The following is an 18044-nucleotide window of genomic DNA, read 5'->3' on the forward strand; positions in this document are numbered from 1 at the left end:
TATCACAGAGCAGAGCAGAGCCAAAATGATTCAAATACCAGATAAGTAATGAGAACCCTTGAGATTTATCAGTGGATCTCAAAGCAAAAACATTTAAAGCTCTAAGTGGGATGTAAGAATGTAAGGTAGGTGTTTTGTTCAACTGGGGTCAAGGCGAAGTTGAACCACTGGTGTTCTGGGCAGTTCTGAAGGAGACATCTTAACATACTGTATGTGTGGTGATGGTAGGAACATTTTTTAAATGCTTGCTTTCCAATGCTAAGTTGGTAATGAAGAAAGAAGGCAACAGAAGGAGAAAATAATCAAAACATACTTTGATAATCTTTGAGCAGGTGCTGTTTAGCTATCGGCAGAAAGCAAAAATACCATCAGCTTTCACACAGAAAGCTGTGCTGAAACGGCACAGCAAATGAATTCCCAAACTACATGTGACCAAAAAAACCCAACAATCTGTATTTAAAATGAGTAAGAATCCCCAGTTGTTTGTCCACGTGGTATTCTAAGTGACAAATGAGGAATTCGGGTCTCACAGAAAAGGGCTTTTTTTTTTTTTTTTTTTTTTTCCCCTTTAAAGAAAACAAGCTCTTCTAGATGTAAATTGTATTCCTGGTAGAAGTGATCCATAGAGCAAAGCATGGAATGAAACAGAAAACAAACAGCCTTTCTCTACAGAAGAGCAAGGATGTTAAGTTCGGCCACTTATTTTTGGGTCTGATAGGTATTTGGCAGATTTTACACAGAACACACATAAATTGCCAGTAATGTAGCCAAATAACATTTCCAGTTTTTCTGCTGATCTGAATGAAATCAATTTCATTGCTTTTACAGAAAGAAAAACAAAGTTGGGACTGGGTGAGGGAGCAAGGAGGAAGTTCCCCTATCTATAGAATCACAAGATGACCAACTATGGCAAATGATTCCCCCTTCACCTGGAAAAGGCCTGGAGGATGAGGACAGGATGAACTCAGTCCATTCCCCAGCAATACACGGCAGGGAATTCCTGTTCTACAGCAGCTGGCTGAGGGTGCCCACCTCACATATTTCACAAGAACTGTTCATTGTAATACCAGCTCCCAGTGCAGTTAGTAACCCCTCCCCTTAAGTCTTCACAGCACAAAGGGAAATATAAAAACACACGCATCAACATCAAGGCCATCAAGGCAAAGTAAGTAGATGAAACAGACGTTTGCTAAGTGACTGTGCTCAGCTGCTGGAATTCATCACCACATCCATGAATGTCATAGCGACCTTTCTTCTTTTGTTTTTCCCCTTTCTCTCTACTAACCTCTAGAGCTCATTGCCCTGAGCTGTAACACCACTGATCGCTGCTGGATGGCATCAAACTCTTTTGCACTGGATCACAGAAAGGCTTCAGTCAGTGGCACAATGTCGCAAGCTGCCATGCTAGATTTCACTTACCCTGGTCTTGAAACCGTCCAGGAACTAGAAGAGCATTAGATGCAAACACAAGCACAACAACGAAAACAGATTAACTAAGGAAAACACACTGTATCTTACCTTGCAGCAACTTCTATCATTTTCTGCAACTGCTCCCAACAGCGATGCCTGCAGAGGCCACTACATGGACCTCTCCTTCCTGCCTGAAAGCAGATCTCTCTCAGCTGCACTGCTACCATAAGGCACCCTGAAGACTACACGACACTCATGCACACACATTCTGTGGAAAGAAAACTGCATTTGTTATCTTTGCACACAGTAAAGGTTAATATAGACGGATCCCCATCATGCATAATGCAATGTCATTCAAGCTGCATTCAGATATTAATAATTTTTATGAGGACTACATGGAATCAGGATCATTAATCAATAGAACAATAGCACAAAGCACCAGCGGGTGTTCTGACCAAGCAAAAGTGACTGTGCTCCAGAGCTGGGACAGAACGATTTGTGCTTGCAAGTGTATAAATATGTAAAACTGGGAAAACAGTGACACTTAGTAGCAACTACTTAATTGAAAAAGAATAAGACACACAAAGACCAGTATTCTGACCCTTGTTGCTTTATAAAAAGTTATCCACAAAATGCAGCCTGCCTTTGAGAAGCGCAGTACACCCTCAACAATCATGCACAGCATATAAACAGAGCTGAGAATAACTAATATTACTGTCTAGTGCATCCAGTCTGACACAGCAAATGCAGTTTAAGTCATTCTCACACGCACAATTCTACTGTGAGCACATGGTATAGCAGAAACTTAATTCTGCAATCTCTGTATTTCAAAGAGACATTTATTCCAAGTGCAATTCCACTGTACAGGACTTACTCAGATAGTAAGGTTGTAAATCTCATTTATTCAGGAAGAGTAAAGACACCACTCTGTTCCCATCTGCTCCAGTTTTCCCTTCCATCACAAGGCTGGAGGAAGTTAACAGCAAACTGTGGTGTTAACAGCACACACGTGGTGCGCCCAGGCAAAGGACACAGACACAAAGAATCTTCTCTACAGCACTTCCTGTACTGACCTCTCATTATTACTCATCTGCACAGCAAACTGCGTTACTGAAAGTTTCTTAGCCACCCTAACAACCTCCAAGCATGAGTTCTAACAAGTCTAGTCAGTCTCTGCAGTACCAGTAATTCCTGTTTTCAAGGGAAAAAAAAAACCAACAAAACCAAACCCCACAAACAACCAAAGTTAAGCCTTTGTCAAAAACAAAGCAAGGAACAACACACCATGTTATCTTTCAAACTTTTTTTTTTACTGCAAGTTCTTTGTAAATATTCAAATAGTAATTACAAAAAATACCAAAGAAAATTTCAGTCTATTCAATTTTGGAGAGTCATAATAATTTACAAAAAAATAAATAGCTTTACTCTAAAGAAGACAACTGCCTAGTATTAAGGTCAACAACATTCACAGAAGTCCACATTCTCAGAGTACTGAATATTTGGATCCATCTGGCTTACTTTGCCTTTTTCCAGCATTTTCCTCTAAAATGAGACAAATTAAAATATGAGAAATAAAACTTTTTTCTTTGCACAGAAAACTGAACATTCAACAAAGACTTCAAAAACCAGACTCCACTGCTAATCGAATTGTTAGAGCTCTGACACACAACTTGAAAAACAGAAAAACAGTTCTTTGCTTTTGGGTTTTTTGGTGCTGGGGTATTTTTTGGCTGGTTGTTGTTGATTTTAACTACTGTCACAGAATAGTCTCCCAGAAGATTTAAGAGTCAACAGGAGCAGCATGAAGGGCGAGTTTCTTCAACGTAAGGCTAACGGTCCTTGATGTAGCAGAACTTCTATTAAAGCACAAAACTGCCAAAGCCAGGGGTATCACAGCATTACGTTGAGCCTGCAACCTCTGCTCAGGTCAGTCCTCACTTCTCAGCCTAGCCCCACAGGCATAACCAGAATTCTCCACCCAAGTCAGAATTCCTGAGTGAACCGGGTGTAAAAACATGCACTGTATTTTGCAACAGACCAACTGATGCTAGAGTTGGCTTTTGGAGTGATCATCATTCCAAATATGCTTGAATACTGCTCTGAAGTTGACATTGAGGTGCTTTTTCCACATCAGCACTACTGACATAGTGAACTTGCTGCTATACAACGTAAACACATGTAAAATCTTTAGGAGAATGCATAGAAGCATTAACCATGTACAGTAAATGCCATAATGAGAAAACCTGGCACGTGCATTACTTCACAAGAAGAAAATCTTTGGACGTTAGGACTATATGCCACAAAATGTTCCAAGTGCATATCACAATAGATGGCTCATCAAATGAGGAATCAGCAAAGTAAATAACTAGCATTTGCAAAAATACTTAAAACAAAAATGGGTTTGAGGACATAAGAGCAGATGAAAAGAAAAAGCTTTCAAGAATTTCTCTGATGAATCACTCCACCTTACATTTGAGCATATAATGACAGATGTCAGGCAAGAACTAAAAGACTACAAAGTGTTTCGCAGAGTTTATACGCTTCTCCTAAAGCTGGCTAAAAAAATCAATAACCAGGAGAAGAAAAAAATATTGCATTTTCATGTTACTTCCACTGCTGTGCTGTGGCTGACTTCATTAGGTCTGTAACCGAATTCACACCAGCTCAGAGGAAATTACATTTGTTTGAGTGCATCACCTCCCCCTTCTCCATTCAAATCCTATGCCAATCCTGAGTCTTTGGCCATGCTATAAAAAAGGCCCTTTGCCTGAAGTAGGTTGTCTGGGCTATCACACTCCACCACTTCACCTCTGTCCAGGACTAAAACTCTGTAAAACAAGAAACAAGAAAAAGTCACAAGAAGGTCAAAATGTCAGTGAATATGTAGTATATCTAGACAGAGAAATGAACTGTAACATAGCTACTCTATGCAAGGGAAGACAGTCCAGACTGAATGAGCGAAGAGAGATTTTCACCTCCATCCTTCCATCCTCACTGCAGAAGACATGTCTGGTCTATTTCTTATATAACAGGCAGACATGAGACTTCAGTATGCGCCGAGCCAACCAGAAAATAGGTGGCAGCACTCTCTCTCTCAAATTAAGAGCCACTGAAACATTTTAGGAGATTTTAATATTCCCCTAACACTACCACGTAACCGCTGCGATGCAGCTTCTGCTGACAAAATATAAACATGCACATACAGCTTAGGGAATGCAAACATACAACTGTAACTAGGAAATTCACAAAGCAAGTCAGTACATTCAAAATCAGAGCAGTTCAAAGTGTCCTTCACCTACCTCCACCAATGGGCCAGGCACTGCAGATGCTGGCCAGGCCCTTAGGCAAGTGCTGCTGCTGCATGGTGTTACTGGCTGCCACAACCAAACTGGGTGTTAATCTGGTGACAGTGGCACACGTAATGGCTTTCTCTTATCTTTCAGTATTGACAGTGCAAAGGTGTACAAGAGCAAACAATGTTATCAGAGGTCACTCTGCTCTCTGACATATTGTGATAAAAAGGACAAGAGAGCTTACAGTTGAATTTGAGAGAAAAATCTACGCTCAACCACATCTTCACAAGGTTGCTGAACATGATGGAGGTCAAAGAGGCAGAATCGAGTGATAAAGAAACATCAAATCAACTTCAGACAAAGGCAGCATCTTTCCCTCTGATTCCTTATGCTGTCTGTGCCCAGTTTAGGTTATGCGCTCCCTAAAATTCTGATGCCTCTTCTATCTGTGCCTAAATTAAGGCAAGACCCAGGAATAGATTCCTGTTGCCCTTCTGGCCTCCTTTCCCCTACACAAATGGGTCAACAGCAGCATGACAGAGGAAACCGAGGAGCTTCACAAGCCAAGCACAGTGTCTGTAAGCCAGAATACAGACAACCCATGTATACCACGATTTCAGCAGCAACGTGGAGAGAGAGCTAAAAATATGCTGGTCAACACAGATAAGCATCACTGTGCTAGGTGAAAGTAGAACACACTGTACGTCACACACACCATTCCTCAGGACAGAAACAGTAAAAAGTATTACTTTACCTTGTATAGTCCATGATTGTGTTCAGACGATGTGCTATAGTTAAAACAGTACATTCTTCAAATTGAGATTTTATTGTTGACTGTATGAGGTTATCTGTCTCAAGATCAACAGCAGCTGTGGCTTCATCTAGAACCAGGATTTTGGACTTCCTGAGCAGAGCTCTCGCCAGGCACACCAGCTGGCGCTGTCCCACACTGCACAGATGGGAGAAAGGAGAGAGAACAGCCACAAAAAAGTCACAGTAAGTTCAGTGCTCTTTTCCAAAGCACAGCAAAGCAGGTAACATCAGTCTTACTGCTTCACTATGAAGTATGTAACAGCAACTTAACCACAACATCCTTCTCATAATAAAGTACAGGCAGTGTAGTAAGAGTACATTACAAATGGTCTAGATCACTAGAATGAGTGTATTGTTAAAAACTGGACTTCAAATGGTTTTTACAGACTGAATGCATAACTCTGTTACAGTGCTAAAAGCAAGCTAACTACTCCCCATAGAAAAGCCATGTCACTTGAGCACAAGCCATCATTAGTTCAGAGAACCTACTATAAATAGCAGGCTGCTACCAAAATCCTTTCCAAGACTCTGCAAGCTGGGAAGTCAAATATCACAGAGTTCTGAGTATTCCTTCAATTTAATTCCCAAACTTCGGAGTTTAAAGCCTGTTCAATAAAACCTAATTGGTTGGCTGCCTGGTCACACATTAAGAATTCCTCCCCAGATTCTCATTAACAATTAAAATAAACAACTACCAACAACAACCACCACCCACAAAAAAAACAAGCAACACTGCTATTGCTAGATTCCAGGTACCTTTTGTTCAAAGTGAGCTTTAAGTGTTCTGTAAGTGCAGCTGCAGTACAGCTGAAGTCTAGCTGCAGATTAGAGACCACACACACACTTCTCAGTTCATACTTAACTCTTAAGGCAAGCACCACTTTCTCTTTTAAGCTTACCTGAGGTTTTCTCCACCTTCAGAACATTCATGATGGAGTTTATCAGGAAGGGATGACACAAAATTTTTCAAGTGAGCCAACTCCAAAGATCTCCAAATGTCTTCATCAGAGTGTTGGTCAAAAGGATCAAGATTCATACGCAGAGAACCAGAAAATAATATTGGATCCTACTCATAGAAAGACATAATTGACAATCCATGCAGAACATAGCAGTGCTCCAAAATTTTTTCTTAAATAGTGAAAGGAAAACAACTTGTGCAGCTGCAGTTGCAAGCAAGCCAATCTACTGAATTAAGGAGTTAGATTCACTTTTTCAGGCACTGGGCTAGACTGGATGGTTATATGCAGACCTCTGTGAGTGAGGAGTGCTGCATATCTCATGATGCTTCAAGGTCAAAAGCCCAACAGGGCACATAAAGCCTGAAATAGCAACACAAAATCCCAGGCCTTTATAACTGGACTACACAATAACTTAATTCTATTTCTAAGAAGTACAGAACTAGCATCAGTCAACACTGAATTTAGATAAACTCCAGCAGGCCCTCCACAACTGGCAACACTCAAGACATTATTTCTCCCCTACTGGTCAAAAGAAAAACAATTTGTAGGTTACCATGGGACCCCGAGCAGCTGTTCAGCTGGGATGAGACTTTCTACTCAGGCTAAGCTGTCTATAGTGTTTACATCGTTAGCATGGGGTGCTGACAATGCCCAAGTGCCTAAAGACCATGGTTTTACTTCCATCCCACAACTCAGTCATAGCCAAGCTCCTCAGTGTTACCCAGCACAAGCAACCAAAGACAGTCTGGGTAAAAAAATGTTTTTAAGTGCATAAAAGAGCATAGTAAAATGACTCAATTTCACAGCTACAGATCAGAAAAGGAATAAGTATATTCCCTCCAGTCCACTGCAGAAAGCACACTGTTACAGTATGAGCTCTGGTAGCGTCAGAATTTTATACCTACCTGAGGAATTATGGTTATCTTGAACCGCAAGTCATGGAGCCCTATCTTTGCAATATTAATTCCATCAATAATAATTTCTCCTTCAGCTGCTTCGTTGATCCGAAATAAGCCTAAAGTAAGTGAGGATTTTCCAGCTCCTGTTCTTCCAACTATTCCTATCTGGTAGAAAGAAATACAGAAAGATCTTACACTAGGACAGAGTTAAAGCATTTCCAAGACTCCATCCAAAGTAAACTTTGTTGAAAGCTTGCTATATTTCTTGGGCTATCAATCCCCAAAAATAGTGCAACTAGCAGAAGCTAATCTAACAGGAACAAAAATAAATAAACCACAGGCTATGGAAATAAAAGTCTGCAATCCACTCACAGAATTATTCAATTTTACAGAAAGGCAGATGCAATCAGGAAGAGAAGGTAGAAGATGTCCTAACCATTCTATTTTTCTCTCATGCTTCACGGTCAAATTTCTGATTTGGCCTTTATTTTCTCTTCCTTGAATTTAAAGCAGATTCATAGCGAAAGCACTCAGTTTCATACTATATGTTCTGCTTCGTAGTCAGGCTGAAGTCTTCAGTGATTCTTTTCTCTTTTTATTAAAATGTGATTTTTTTGATGATGCATCTCTCGCCATCTGCATTTTCTTTTTAGCCCCCTTGTAGTATTCTGCCCACATTTGTATGTAGAAAGCATGCACTCACAAGAAAAATAAAAATAAAAATGTAAACACATAGTTGGATACCACAACTAAAGAGGCCTGACAGTAGATGTGTCTCTCAGGTATGCTGCATGCTACCATGCCACACTACATTATTAGACATCAAACAATCCACTCAGGTCTGAGGTGTATGTGGGCATATGCGAGAGTATTCAGCAGATAGGCACACAAATCTATCTCCATCAGAATTTTGCCAAATCCAGACAATCTGGCAAGAGCTCCCTGCAGCTGCCAGTTACATTAAGACTGATCTAAAGAAGCACTTCTAAAGGACCTAAGACTATTAGCACAGGAAGGAGCGAGGCCCCTCTTTGGCTTACGTGTGCATATTTACAATACAGTAATGGTCTGCTATTAATTCAAAGTCATTACCTTCTCACCCCCATTTATGGTGATGTTTATATTTTTCAGAACCAAATCCAAGTCCTCCCGGTAACGTAAACCAAAGCCTCGAAACTCCACCTTCCCCTCCTCAGGCCAGGTGTTTGCTGGGGCAGCTTCTTCAATGCTCCACTCAGCCTGAAACAACCACATAAGCATTTCTAATCACCTCTTCTCTTAACTGGGCACAGGCTTAGAGGACTTAAAAGCAATTAAGAAAAATCCTTGTTACTGTGTAACTTGCAAAAGGAACTGTGATGATGATGATAATGGAAAAAAAAAGGAAAAAGATGCCTGAAGACAGACGAAACGGTGTATGCAGCCAAAGAGGAGCCTGGGGAACTGTGCACTGTAGCCAAAAGGGACACAACTACAGACGTGATGACTTCACAGGCAATATGAATCAAAACACAAAGGTAGCTCCTTTTCACTCTGCCTCACTGAGTGCAAAAATGGAAACATGCAAATTAAAAAAAACTGTGAAGCACTTAAAAACTAAACCACATTTGCACAGACTCTCTGGTTAACCCAAGGCAGAACAGCAAGTTTCCTAAATAGGAAGGTATACATTTTGGTGCATACACTCCAGAAACACCCACAGGAACTATGCTGTGGTACACTAAGTGTTCTCTGTGGAGCACTAAGATACATCCTGTCCTTACAGGGCAATGAGAGCACTAAGCAACATCAACTTCCTCAGCTCAGAGGACATGTCCAGTTGCACTCTGCAACCCATTTACCAAGTTGTGGGTGAGAACTCAGAAGACGGTACTGCTTTCTACACAGAACTAAGTGGCAGCTTTAGTCCAAAACACTGGTCCAAAGGCACGAGGGAGGGTGAACTGAAAGGTCTGACAAGGAAGACACTTTTCAACAGGACATCACCTCAACCAAGAGAGTTTTCCTGCTGACCATAGTACATGAGACCTGGCAACTTGGACTCACAGAGCATCAAAATGGAGCATCAATGTCCTGACACCCAGGAGTCTGCCATTTTTGCTGTCTTCCATAGATGAGCTCAAAGCAAGGCAAGGACTTGCAGTCTCAACCACTGTAGGCGAGTTATGGTGAATGTGAAAACTGGAGGTGATCCAGAGCACAGGAGTCCTGCCTCAGGGCATCACCTTCAAACAAATACTGCTCCAGAGATAATGCAGGGTTGATCGCTTCATTGGGATGGTGTTTACGTAACATACACAAGCCTGTCTAATGAGTACAACTGAAACATTTCAGTAACAGCTAAAGATGTTCTAGACAAAAAGGAATAAAGCATTAAGGTAACTGTAGCTCCCTTACAGTCTTGTTCAAGCTACCCAGTTAGGCTGCATGTAACCATGTCAAATGATACAACTGCAAGTCCTGGGAAACATCAAATGTTAACTGTGGTGAACAACTCACTGTACCTCCTTCTCCATTTCAGCATATTCTTTGACTCTTTCTACAGCAACAATGTTGGTTTCCAGATCAGAAGTCATACGAACTAGCCAGTTTAAGTATGCTGTAATCTGCAAGAAAAGAATTTAAAAAACAGTTTACACTAAACAATTTTTAAAAATTCAATGTACCTTACTTTCTCTCTGAAGTCTGAACAAGATTTAGCTTTCTGATGCAGCCACGGTTGTTTATTTTAATTAAGGTATAATTACCTGCAGCGAGTAGGACACTGAAAGACCAACCAGTCCTGGACTGAGCTTGTTGCGTGCAATCACTGCAAACAGTGCTGCAAAGAGAACAATACAGTTCCCCACAAACTCCAGACGTACTGCCAACCATCTGCAACACAGGAAGACATCACACATCTTTCCAGTAACATCCAAAGACAATTATAAATCCAGTGAGCTATTGTTCTGTCACATATCTTGTTTTTAAGAAGATTAGTAACATGGCATCTGAGTACTGCCAGTGACACAGGCACTGTAAGGCACCTGATGTTCTGCTCCAGCAGCATGCAAAAGGCATATAGAATTAAACGAACCATTCAGAGACATTAATTCCTGTTTAAGTTCAGAAAGCAGATGTGGTTATATCGGAACAGATGAAGCACGACTTTTAAAAATACTACCCAGGTGTAAGGCAGGAACTATAAACAAGAATTAACCTTAATAACCTTAATTCCATCAAACAAGTTTAAAAAACAGGTATATTCACAAAGGTTGCCTTACCTGGGAGAAATACACTGACAGGTGATTGACAAGGCACAGAGGCAACAAAACCATACCCTCTCTCTTCATAAACATCTCTCAATGTTACAATCCCACCATTACCTGTTTGCAACAATGCTTGGATAATAAGCTTTCTGATTTCCATCCACTTTCATGTCATTCTGCTTTATAAAACGTTTCTGCTCTTCAAAGGCTCGAATTACACTGACTCCCAGAAGGGTCTCATTGAAGTGAGAATACACAGGAGAGCGACTAACAGATTCAAGGCGTTTGAGCTGGCGAGAAGTGGCCACATAAAATCTCTGCAAATCAGAAAATTTGAAAATATGAAAATTGAGGTTACATCCAGATTGTATTTGACACAACTAAGGGAATCACATGAGAGCTCCCAGCCCTCTGGACTGTCAGTAACAAACATTCAACTTACACAGAGAAATACAAGCCTTGCCCAAAACTTCTGAGCCTGAAACAATTGCTACATACACCTCTAAACAAATACCAATCAAACTATCTCACCTAATAGCCAACTACCACTCACTCTTCTCTGCAAACATACTTCAACATTACAAAATTCTGAGCCTCTAAGTCATGCATCATTGCCCTTAAGACTTACTAGCAAAGCTTTATAGATATACTCAATCAACAGCCAAAGTGAGAAATCAGCTCCTTTTGTGTGTACTAGCTCTACCAAATACTTAACAGTAAAGCAAACTGAAGCAAGTATATCTTGCCTAAGCAAGACAGGAGTGAAATGCTGTCATAATTTCTCTTTATCCATAAACAATGTTCTAACAAAATGGGCATGTCAGCAGAAATGCATACACAAGCCTCTAAAAGCATACACAAGCTACTCTTCCATTTGAAATAAAGTTTAGAAAAGCCCACACATTTTAAATATATGGGCTCTAAGCAGCAAGCTACAGTTTGCCACAAAATTTGATGGCATTTTTGTAATGGCTGCTTAGATAACAAAGGATTAACTTTTGCACACAGAAGTCATTTTACACTTGAAAACATAAGGAGATAATCTGGTAAAGTCAGCCAATCCCATAAATCATGCAAAGCACCATCAGCTAAGAATGACACCAGGTAAACATTCAAATCCATCCTAGCCCACCATCTTACATAGAGGATAAGTAATTTTTGGTCCAGCTGACAATGGCCAGCACCTCCTACCTGCACAAGCAAGTAGACAAGTCCCAGAGGTGGAATAATGACAGCAGCTATAGGGGTGGCCAGCAAAATGATGATACAAGCCCCAATCACATTAAATGTTGAGCCCATGAACATCTTGATGATTGGTGGAATGGTAGAGTCAATGGTATCTATCTCCTTAGAGAAACGGTTCACCAAATTTCCACTGGGTGTACGTTCAAAGAAACTCATTGGAGACCTGAGGACATTGTGCAGCAGGTCAAGGTGCAGGTGCTGTGAAGCAAATATTCCTCCTATTGACACAGCCATTGAGTAGCCAAACACAGCAATACCTGGAAAAGAAGACTTGGTTTTTAACTGCTCTCAACTCTCACACAAAAAACTTTCCTCCATTTTGTCATCACTTAGAATTGGGACAGCTCCAGTACAATAATCCTGGGACTTGGAGTTCATTACAGCTAGATTTGGTGATTATTCAAAAGCTTTTTCAGTGAAAACAGCACTTTACTCTCATGGGAGAACTTGCTGCTCCACTACCAAAACAGTAATATTTGAGCACCTTCCCTGAGTAAACAGCACTTGATTTTAAGGTGCATATAATTTTTATTAGGATTTTTATGACAACTGTAAAGAAGGCTGTTGCACACCTTACTTTGGGTATTATAATTCATGTTAAAAAAAAATTTGACCACAAAAGGACACAAAAAAGCCCACTGAGCTGGCCTCTCCATGGTGCCTTTGTCTTTATATGACCAAAAAAAACCAACAAACCAACAACCCACAACCCACTTGGTCCTCAGCAAACTGCTACTGCAGTTTTGGGAATACAAGGTCAACAAGAGCATCAGAAACATTCTAGGTGAGCTACTCTTAAAAAACTTAAAAATCAGGCAAACCTTGAGAAATTCCCAGTGCTCCATATACTCCCAGTCTGACATTTGTGTACTGCTGTGTCCCATTGACAACAGGATCATCTGTCCATAAACTTAGCCAGTAGTTGGAAGCCAGGGAGGCTATATGGTTACACATAAAGAGGAAAATGCTCAGAAAAGAGATATAGAGTCCAATAGCTTTCATGTATTCCCAGTATACTGTTGCCTTCACCTGTAGAGGGAGAAGAAGAAAAAAAAAGTTTTCATTTTGTTTCAAAGACAACAGTTCAACTTTAAATAGAAGTTAATATTCCTTCACCAAGCCATAAAAACATGACAATTCCACCACACAAGGCCATTCCCCAGAAGCACAAGCTGTAAGACATTCTAGGGAGTTGTGCCAAAACCAATATCCCATGAGGGCAGGCAGTCGTCATCTTTCCATTGCCTTACAAGAGAAGGGGAGAGCACCATCAGATGTAAAACACCATCAGTGGCAGAGCCAAAAACTTCACTGTGGAGTTTCAGTTTTTGTCTCTTTCTTTTTACCACAAGATTACACAATAAATATAATTTAATTAAACCCTTGCTCCACAAGTTTTGTATTCTATGATCTATTTATTATAAAACAGAGGACAGGAGCAACAGCACTAGGTGCAACTACTATTCTCCCAGGAACCTCACTCTTAGGTTTCTCAGAAAGACCTGAGTATCCTGGGATCAGATACTTATGCCTACTGTGGAAACCTGGCTTAAAATTCAATGCTGAAGGACAGATTTCACCAGGTGACTTAATTTGTCACAACTCTGCAATCTTTTCCAAAAAAAAGAAAAAAAAAGAAAAAACAGTAAAAAACCAAGCTGCTGCAAGCTTTTTCTTTAAGTTTGGATGAGGTCAGCCTTATCATCCTTTCTGCGAGCAAATGTGGGGTCCATCTCTAGGAACAAAGGACACAGTAATACTTCAGTGAAGTTCTATGGAACAGGAGGAAATCTACTCAGCCCTTTCTTACTCCAGCTGTGTGTTTAGAAGCCATTTTTTCTGAGTCACGTTGATTTTTCTGAAACTGAAATAGAGCACAGAAAGTGGGAGCAGGAGATCTTACCCTCCCAGTCTTTGCTGTGTCAGCCTCTGTCAGTTTCCAGGAATTCTTCTCTGCAAGAGGCTTCTGTAGCTCTGCTGTGCTGCTCTGGTGCTGTGACTTCCCAGTTTCTCTGCTGTATGTGGAGGAGTTACTGAGCTGCCTGTTTAAAAATATGTATTTTTTTTTTTTTTTTTTAACTTGGAAAATACAGGCCAGGTGTTTACTTCACAGAAAGACTCAAAGGGCCTACAGCTACAAGTGACTCATTTGCATTACTCCTGTAATAATCAATCTCCTAATCAGCCATCACCTTCCAAGTGACTATCAGTGGTCCTCTCCCCTCTGCACAGTGCACATCTAACCCTCCCTGGGAGCATTCACTTCTCTAGTACCCACCTTCAGATACAAGCTAACAGGTTAGGTAGTCAACCAAATTTTGGTTGAGTGATCAGACTTAGCTTCCAAAAATACAGCACCTCTAGAGTACCTGAAGACATGGAGCACCAATAGACTTGCCTCCTTCAGGCTTCTGCACCTGGCACAATACATTTTCCTCCAACAAATGCCATAAACACCAAGTTACTGCTTATCACAGCTGACTGTAAGGATAGGAAATTGGGAAGAAAAAAAAAAAAAAAGGGAAAAAAGAGGAAGAAGCAAAAAACAAACCGATGCATCAGCTTTCCAGGGGCTTCATTCACAAGGACTCCATTTTCTACAGGCCTTCCTTCCTTTCCAGATGGACTATTTGCATCTGAGGGAGAAAAAAATATGAAGCAAAAAACAAAATATGAAAGTGATAGTGATGAGATACAGTGGTTGAATCACAGTAATAAATGCTAGCTGCAGTCCTGGTGTGCAAATAAACAGTAAAACACAAAGTATTTGCATGTGCTAACAGATAATTGATCAGATGAACATATCAGTTTAGTCCTACCCCGAAAGGATTAGTTGACAACACAGAGAAGATTTATTTCTTTGTTTTCCTACAATTATAGGTCAGTAATAATAATTTAATATAATTGTGAGAACATACTTGATGTTAAAGCACAAAATACCAAGTTGCACTATGGGGAAAAAAAAGAAAAAAAAAAGAAAAAAAATCAACACTCTAACCATCTTCTGCTTCTCAAACCACGTCTTCAATACAGTTAAGTCAGTTGACTTCAGTACAGTTAAGTTCAAAGTTAATTCAGAATTTGTTACAAAATATTTTGCACTTTAAAGAGTCTATGCAAACAGAAAAAAGCTCAACTGCATCTATTAAAGAGATCTGCAGAACAGTGTAGATTTTAGAATCTGAAATAAAAACATGAGAAATCTTCATGTTTTTATAAGAAAGCAAAACACACATAAATAAGATCATCAGTATCCTAAGGATGGGCTGCTTGAACTTAAAACTGTTCTGCAAAACTCTAAAAACCCAAAGCTAAACAGTTCAGTGTGGTCCAAAAGGAGGAAGAAAAAAAAGAGCAGAAACAATGGCAAAAGTGAAAGCTTCAATTATTCAGTTCACATTTTTAAAAGAAATCTGAGACCATTGGTTATTTTAAGCAGTTGATGTGTTATCTTTTATAGGGGTCCCATATGAAAAACACCACATTGCTGTAGAGCATCACTGAAGCTCTAAACCCACAGGAACATAAGAAAACCACAAGTAAACCAGCCTTCTTTAACAGCTCTTAATTTGATGCATCGTTATAGGCTGCAAAGATTTCATACATAAACTGCATTCACCTTTTGAGAGAGAAATGTACTGAAGATTGTCATAGTAAGTCCAGAATATAAAATATTAAATACACAAAAACAAAAGAGACCTTCATGCCTCTTTCGTTACACTCCTAAATCAGGGGTGGGAGATGCACCTTTCAAGTTTATTTAAAGCTTCCCTATGAAAATGTTTGAGATACAGAATCACTGCTGGTGAATTAGTTATCTACAAGTCAGCGTGTGAATTACGGTACACAGAGGTTACGCACAAACCAAGCAAATATCTTGTTATGTACATGAAATTCTTCTAACCATGACTCGATCTCTTTTGTCAGTGAAGCAGTCACTAGTATTGCTCCACCACAAGCACTAGTAAAAGCCACAAGGCAAAAAAGCAGTTACCTGTTTCCAGAGGTTGAACTGTTCTTTCTAACGAAGGATCCGAGTCTAAAAGCATATATAATTAACTTTTTCCAGAACACAACCATTTTCAACCTTCACAAGCATAAAGGCATTAAAGCAGCACAACTTAAACCATAAATACAAGCAAACGCTCAAGGCAGAATCAAATTCATTGAAACGGATCTTTTTAATCCCAGTCCTTGGATTAAAACAAAAAAGGCAGCCTTAAGGGGAAAAAAAAATCCAAACCATATGGCTGTAAGCAACAGATCACTAAATTTCCTTCTACATACGCACTAATGAGGGCTGGGGAGCAGAAATAAAAAGGCAGCTCCAAGGCAACCTCAAATTACCACAGAAAAATCCTACCACATACAAGCAACTACCATATGAGTTTTCCTCAATGGCGTGGAAGAGATATCATTTAAGAAGCTTAGAGACTCCCTGTTCTTAGCAATGAAGGTGCGTATCATCATGTTTTAAGAGCGACAACTTTTGACCACATAGGTGCACCTCCAAGAAGTGCAATGAAGCTGTGAAGGAACTGGAGTACAGCCCTGCTGGGAGGAGCTGAAGGACCTGGGATCATTCAGTCTGGAGAAGAGGCTCAGGAGAGACCTTACAGCTCTCTACCATTCCCTCAAAGGAGGTTATGGTGAGCTGGGAGTCAGCCTCTTCTCCCAAGTAACACTGACAGGACAAGAGGGAATGGCCTTAAGTTGCACCAGGGGAGGTTCAGGTTGGATACCAGGAAATTTACTTTCAGAAGGAGTGGTGATACGTTGGCACAGGCTGCACAGGGAGGTGGTAGAGTCACTGTCCCTGGATGTGTTCAAGAAAAGCTTAGATGTAGCACTGAGGGACGTGGTTTGAGGGCAGAGGTGATGGGTTGACAGTTGGACTAGATGCTTTCAGTGGTCTTTTCCAACCTTAATGATTCTATGATCACCCAGCATGGCTAGATTAGTGAGAACCATGAGATTCTAAGCATCTTGGTACCTTGTGTACCTCACACTGAGTCAGTTATTTACTTAGGCCATTTGAGGCGGAGAATACAGCTGGATTTTACCTTACCAGAGAGAACAGAAAAGCTGAATTTTGCTAAAAGGTAAATGAATTTAAGAGGAAGTCAGATTACTTCCTGACCCAGACAGGTGCTTCCTGAACTAACACTCACATCTAGATTCCACAAGGACATTTAGATCAGAACCAACAGATCTCACTATTTAACTCTTCACTTTCCAGAAGCTAAAGGAGGGAAGCACCCATCCATTCCATTGTACATTCCATTGTACAGGCACTGTACAAGCCATCCTATCTATCAAATGCCAAGCCCAACTCAGCTTCATACTGTTAGAAAGAAGCACAGCCATAAAACATGGCTGTGCTCTGTGCTCAGAGACAGCAGTGACTGTGAAGGTACCGTGCTTTTTCTTGTAGATATGAAACCTCAGCCCCTACAGCAGAAGCATGTATTTTTATTATCAAACACACACTCTACTACTTAGTGTATGATGCACAGACACTGAGCTGGTAAGCTACCTTATTTTCAAACTCAGGATTCAATAAATTGCTTCCTAGCTGTAGAAGGAAGGACAAAATATTACTTGTTTTTACAAAGATCAAGCATGGTGATGTGAATACTGCTAACATCGTATGTTTTCCATAAAGCAAATTTCAACTCTGCAGGACAAGAAGCAGAATTTGGGGAATTAAGTCCACAGAATTACGTAAGAAGAAAAAAAAAACAACAACAAAAACTTCAACAATCCAGACTCAACAGTTTTCAGAGTAATTTTACTCCCGTTATTCCCCACACCAAAGCCAAGCTGTGCAGACAATCCTCACAAAATCTGAGTTGAAACACCTTCCAGTTTTAACGGCACCAGAGTCACAGACCTGAACGTTGGGGGACAGCCTACCCACATTGTTCCACCTCAAGTAAAGTCCAGATAATGTAGAAAAGATTTAGAATTGTTACTTGTGCTGTACTGTATACTTTACCTTTCAGACACTGCAGTCAAGATTAAAGATAAACCAAACAGTTAAAAAAATTAGGAGGGTTGCTCCAGAAGTAATGCCTCCTGTTTTATTATGTCAGCCCATGACATCAGAAGTAGATGCTGGTGGGATGGCAGCAGAGGTTGAACCTTCCCACCAACATCCCATTACACGTTGTTGCT

The 18044-nt window shown here is 40.3% G+C and overlaps 1 protein-coding gene across 3 annotated transcripts in view; it reads right to left on the minus strand.

The window, feature by feature from the left end:
* Positions 1-2698: 2698 nt before the first annotated feature.
* Positions 2699-18044, minus strand: part of LOC128079142 (multidrug resistance-associated protein 1) — a 47825-nt gene continuing 32479 nt past the window's right edge. For 2 of the 3 annotated variants that reach the window (XM_052680105.1, XM_052680107.1), the window contains exons 20-32: positions 15862-15906; positions 14419-14503; positions 13771-13909; positions 12689-12896; positions 11814-12124; positions 10740-10939; positions 10122-10248; positions 9879-9980; positions 8467-8613; positions 7381-7539; positions 6416-6582; positions 5458-5652; positions 2699-4238 (exon numbers count right to left, since the gene is read on the minus strand). In XM_052680105.1, the coding sequence (XP_052536065.1) occupies positions 4130-4238; positions 5458-5652; positions 6416-6582; positions 7381-7539; positions 8467-8613; positions 9879-9980; positions 10122-10248; positions 10740-10939; positions 11814-12124; positions 12689-12896; positions 13771-13909; positions 14419-14503; positions 15862-15906 (1994 nt within the window). In that variant the 3' untranslated portion in view covers positions 2699-4129. The remainder of the gene's footprint in view (positions 4239-5457; positions 5653-6415; positions 6583-7380; positions 7540-8466; positions 8614-9878; positions 9981-10121; positions 10249-10739; positions 10940-11813; positions 12125-12688; positions 12897-13770; positions 13910-14418; positions 14504-15861; positions 15907-18044) is intronic. The other variant, XM_052680106.1, reaches the window with a different exon arrangement.

The sequence above is a fragment of the Tympanuchus pallidicinctus genome, unplaced genomic scaffold (assembly GCF_026119805.1).
Source record: "Tympanuchus pallidicinctus isolate F22 unplaced genomic scaffold, pur_lepc_1.0 scaffold18, whole genome shotgun sequence".
Taxonomy (NCBI): domain Eukaryota; kingdom Metazoa; phylum Chordata; class Aves; order Galliformes; family Phasianidae; genus Tympanuchus; species Tympanuchus pallidicinctus.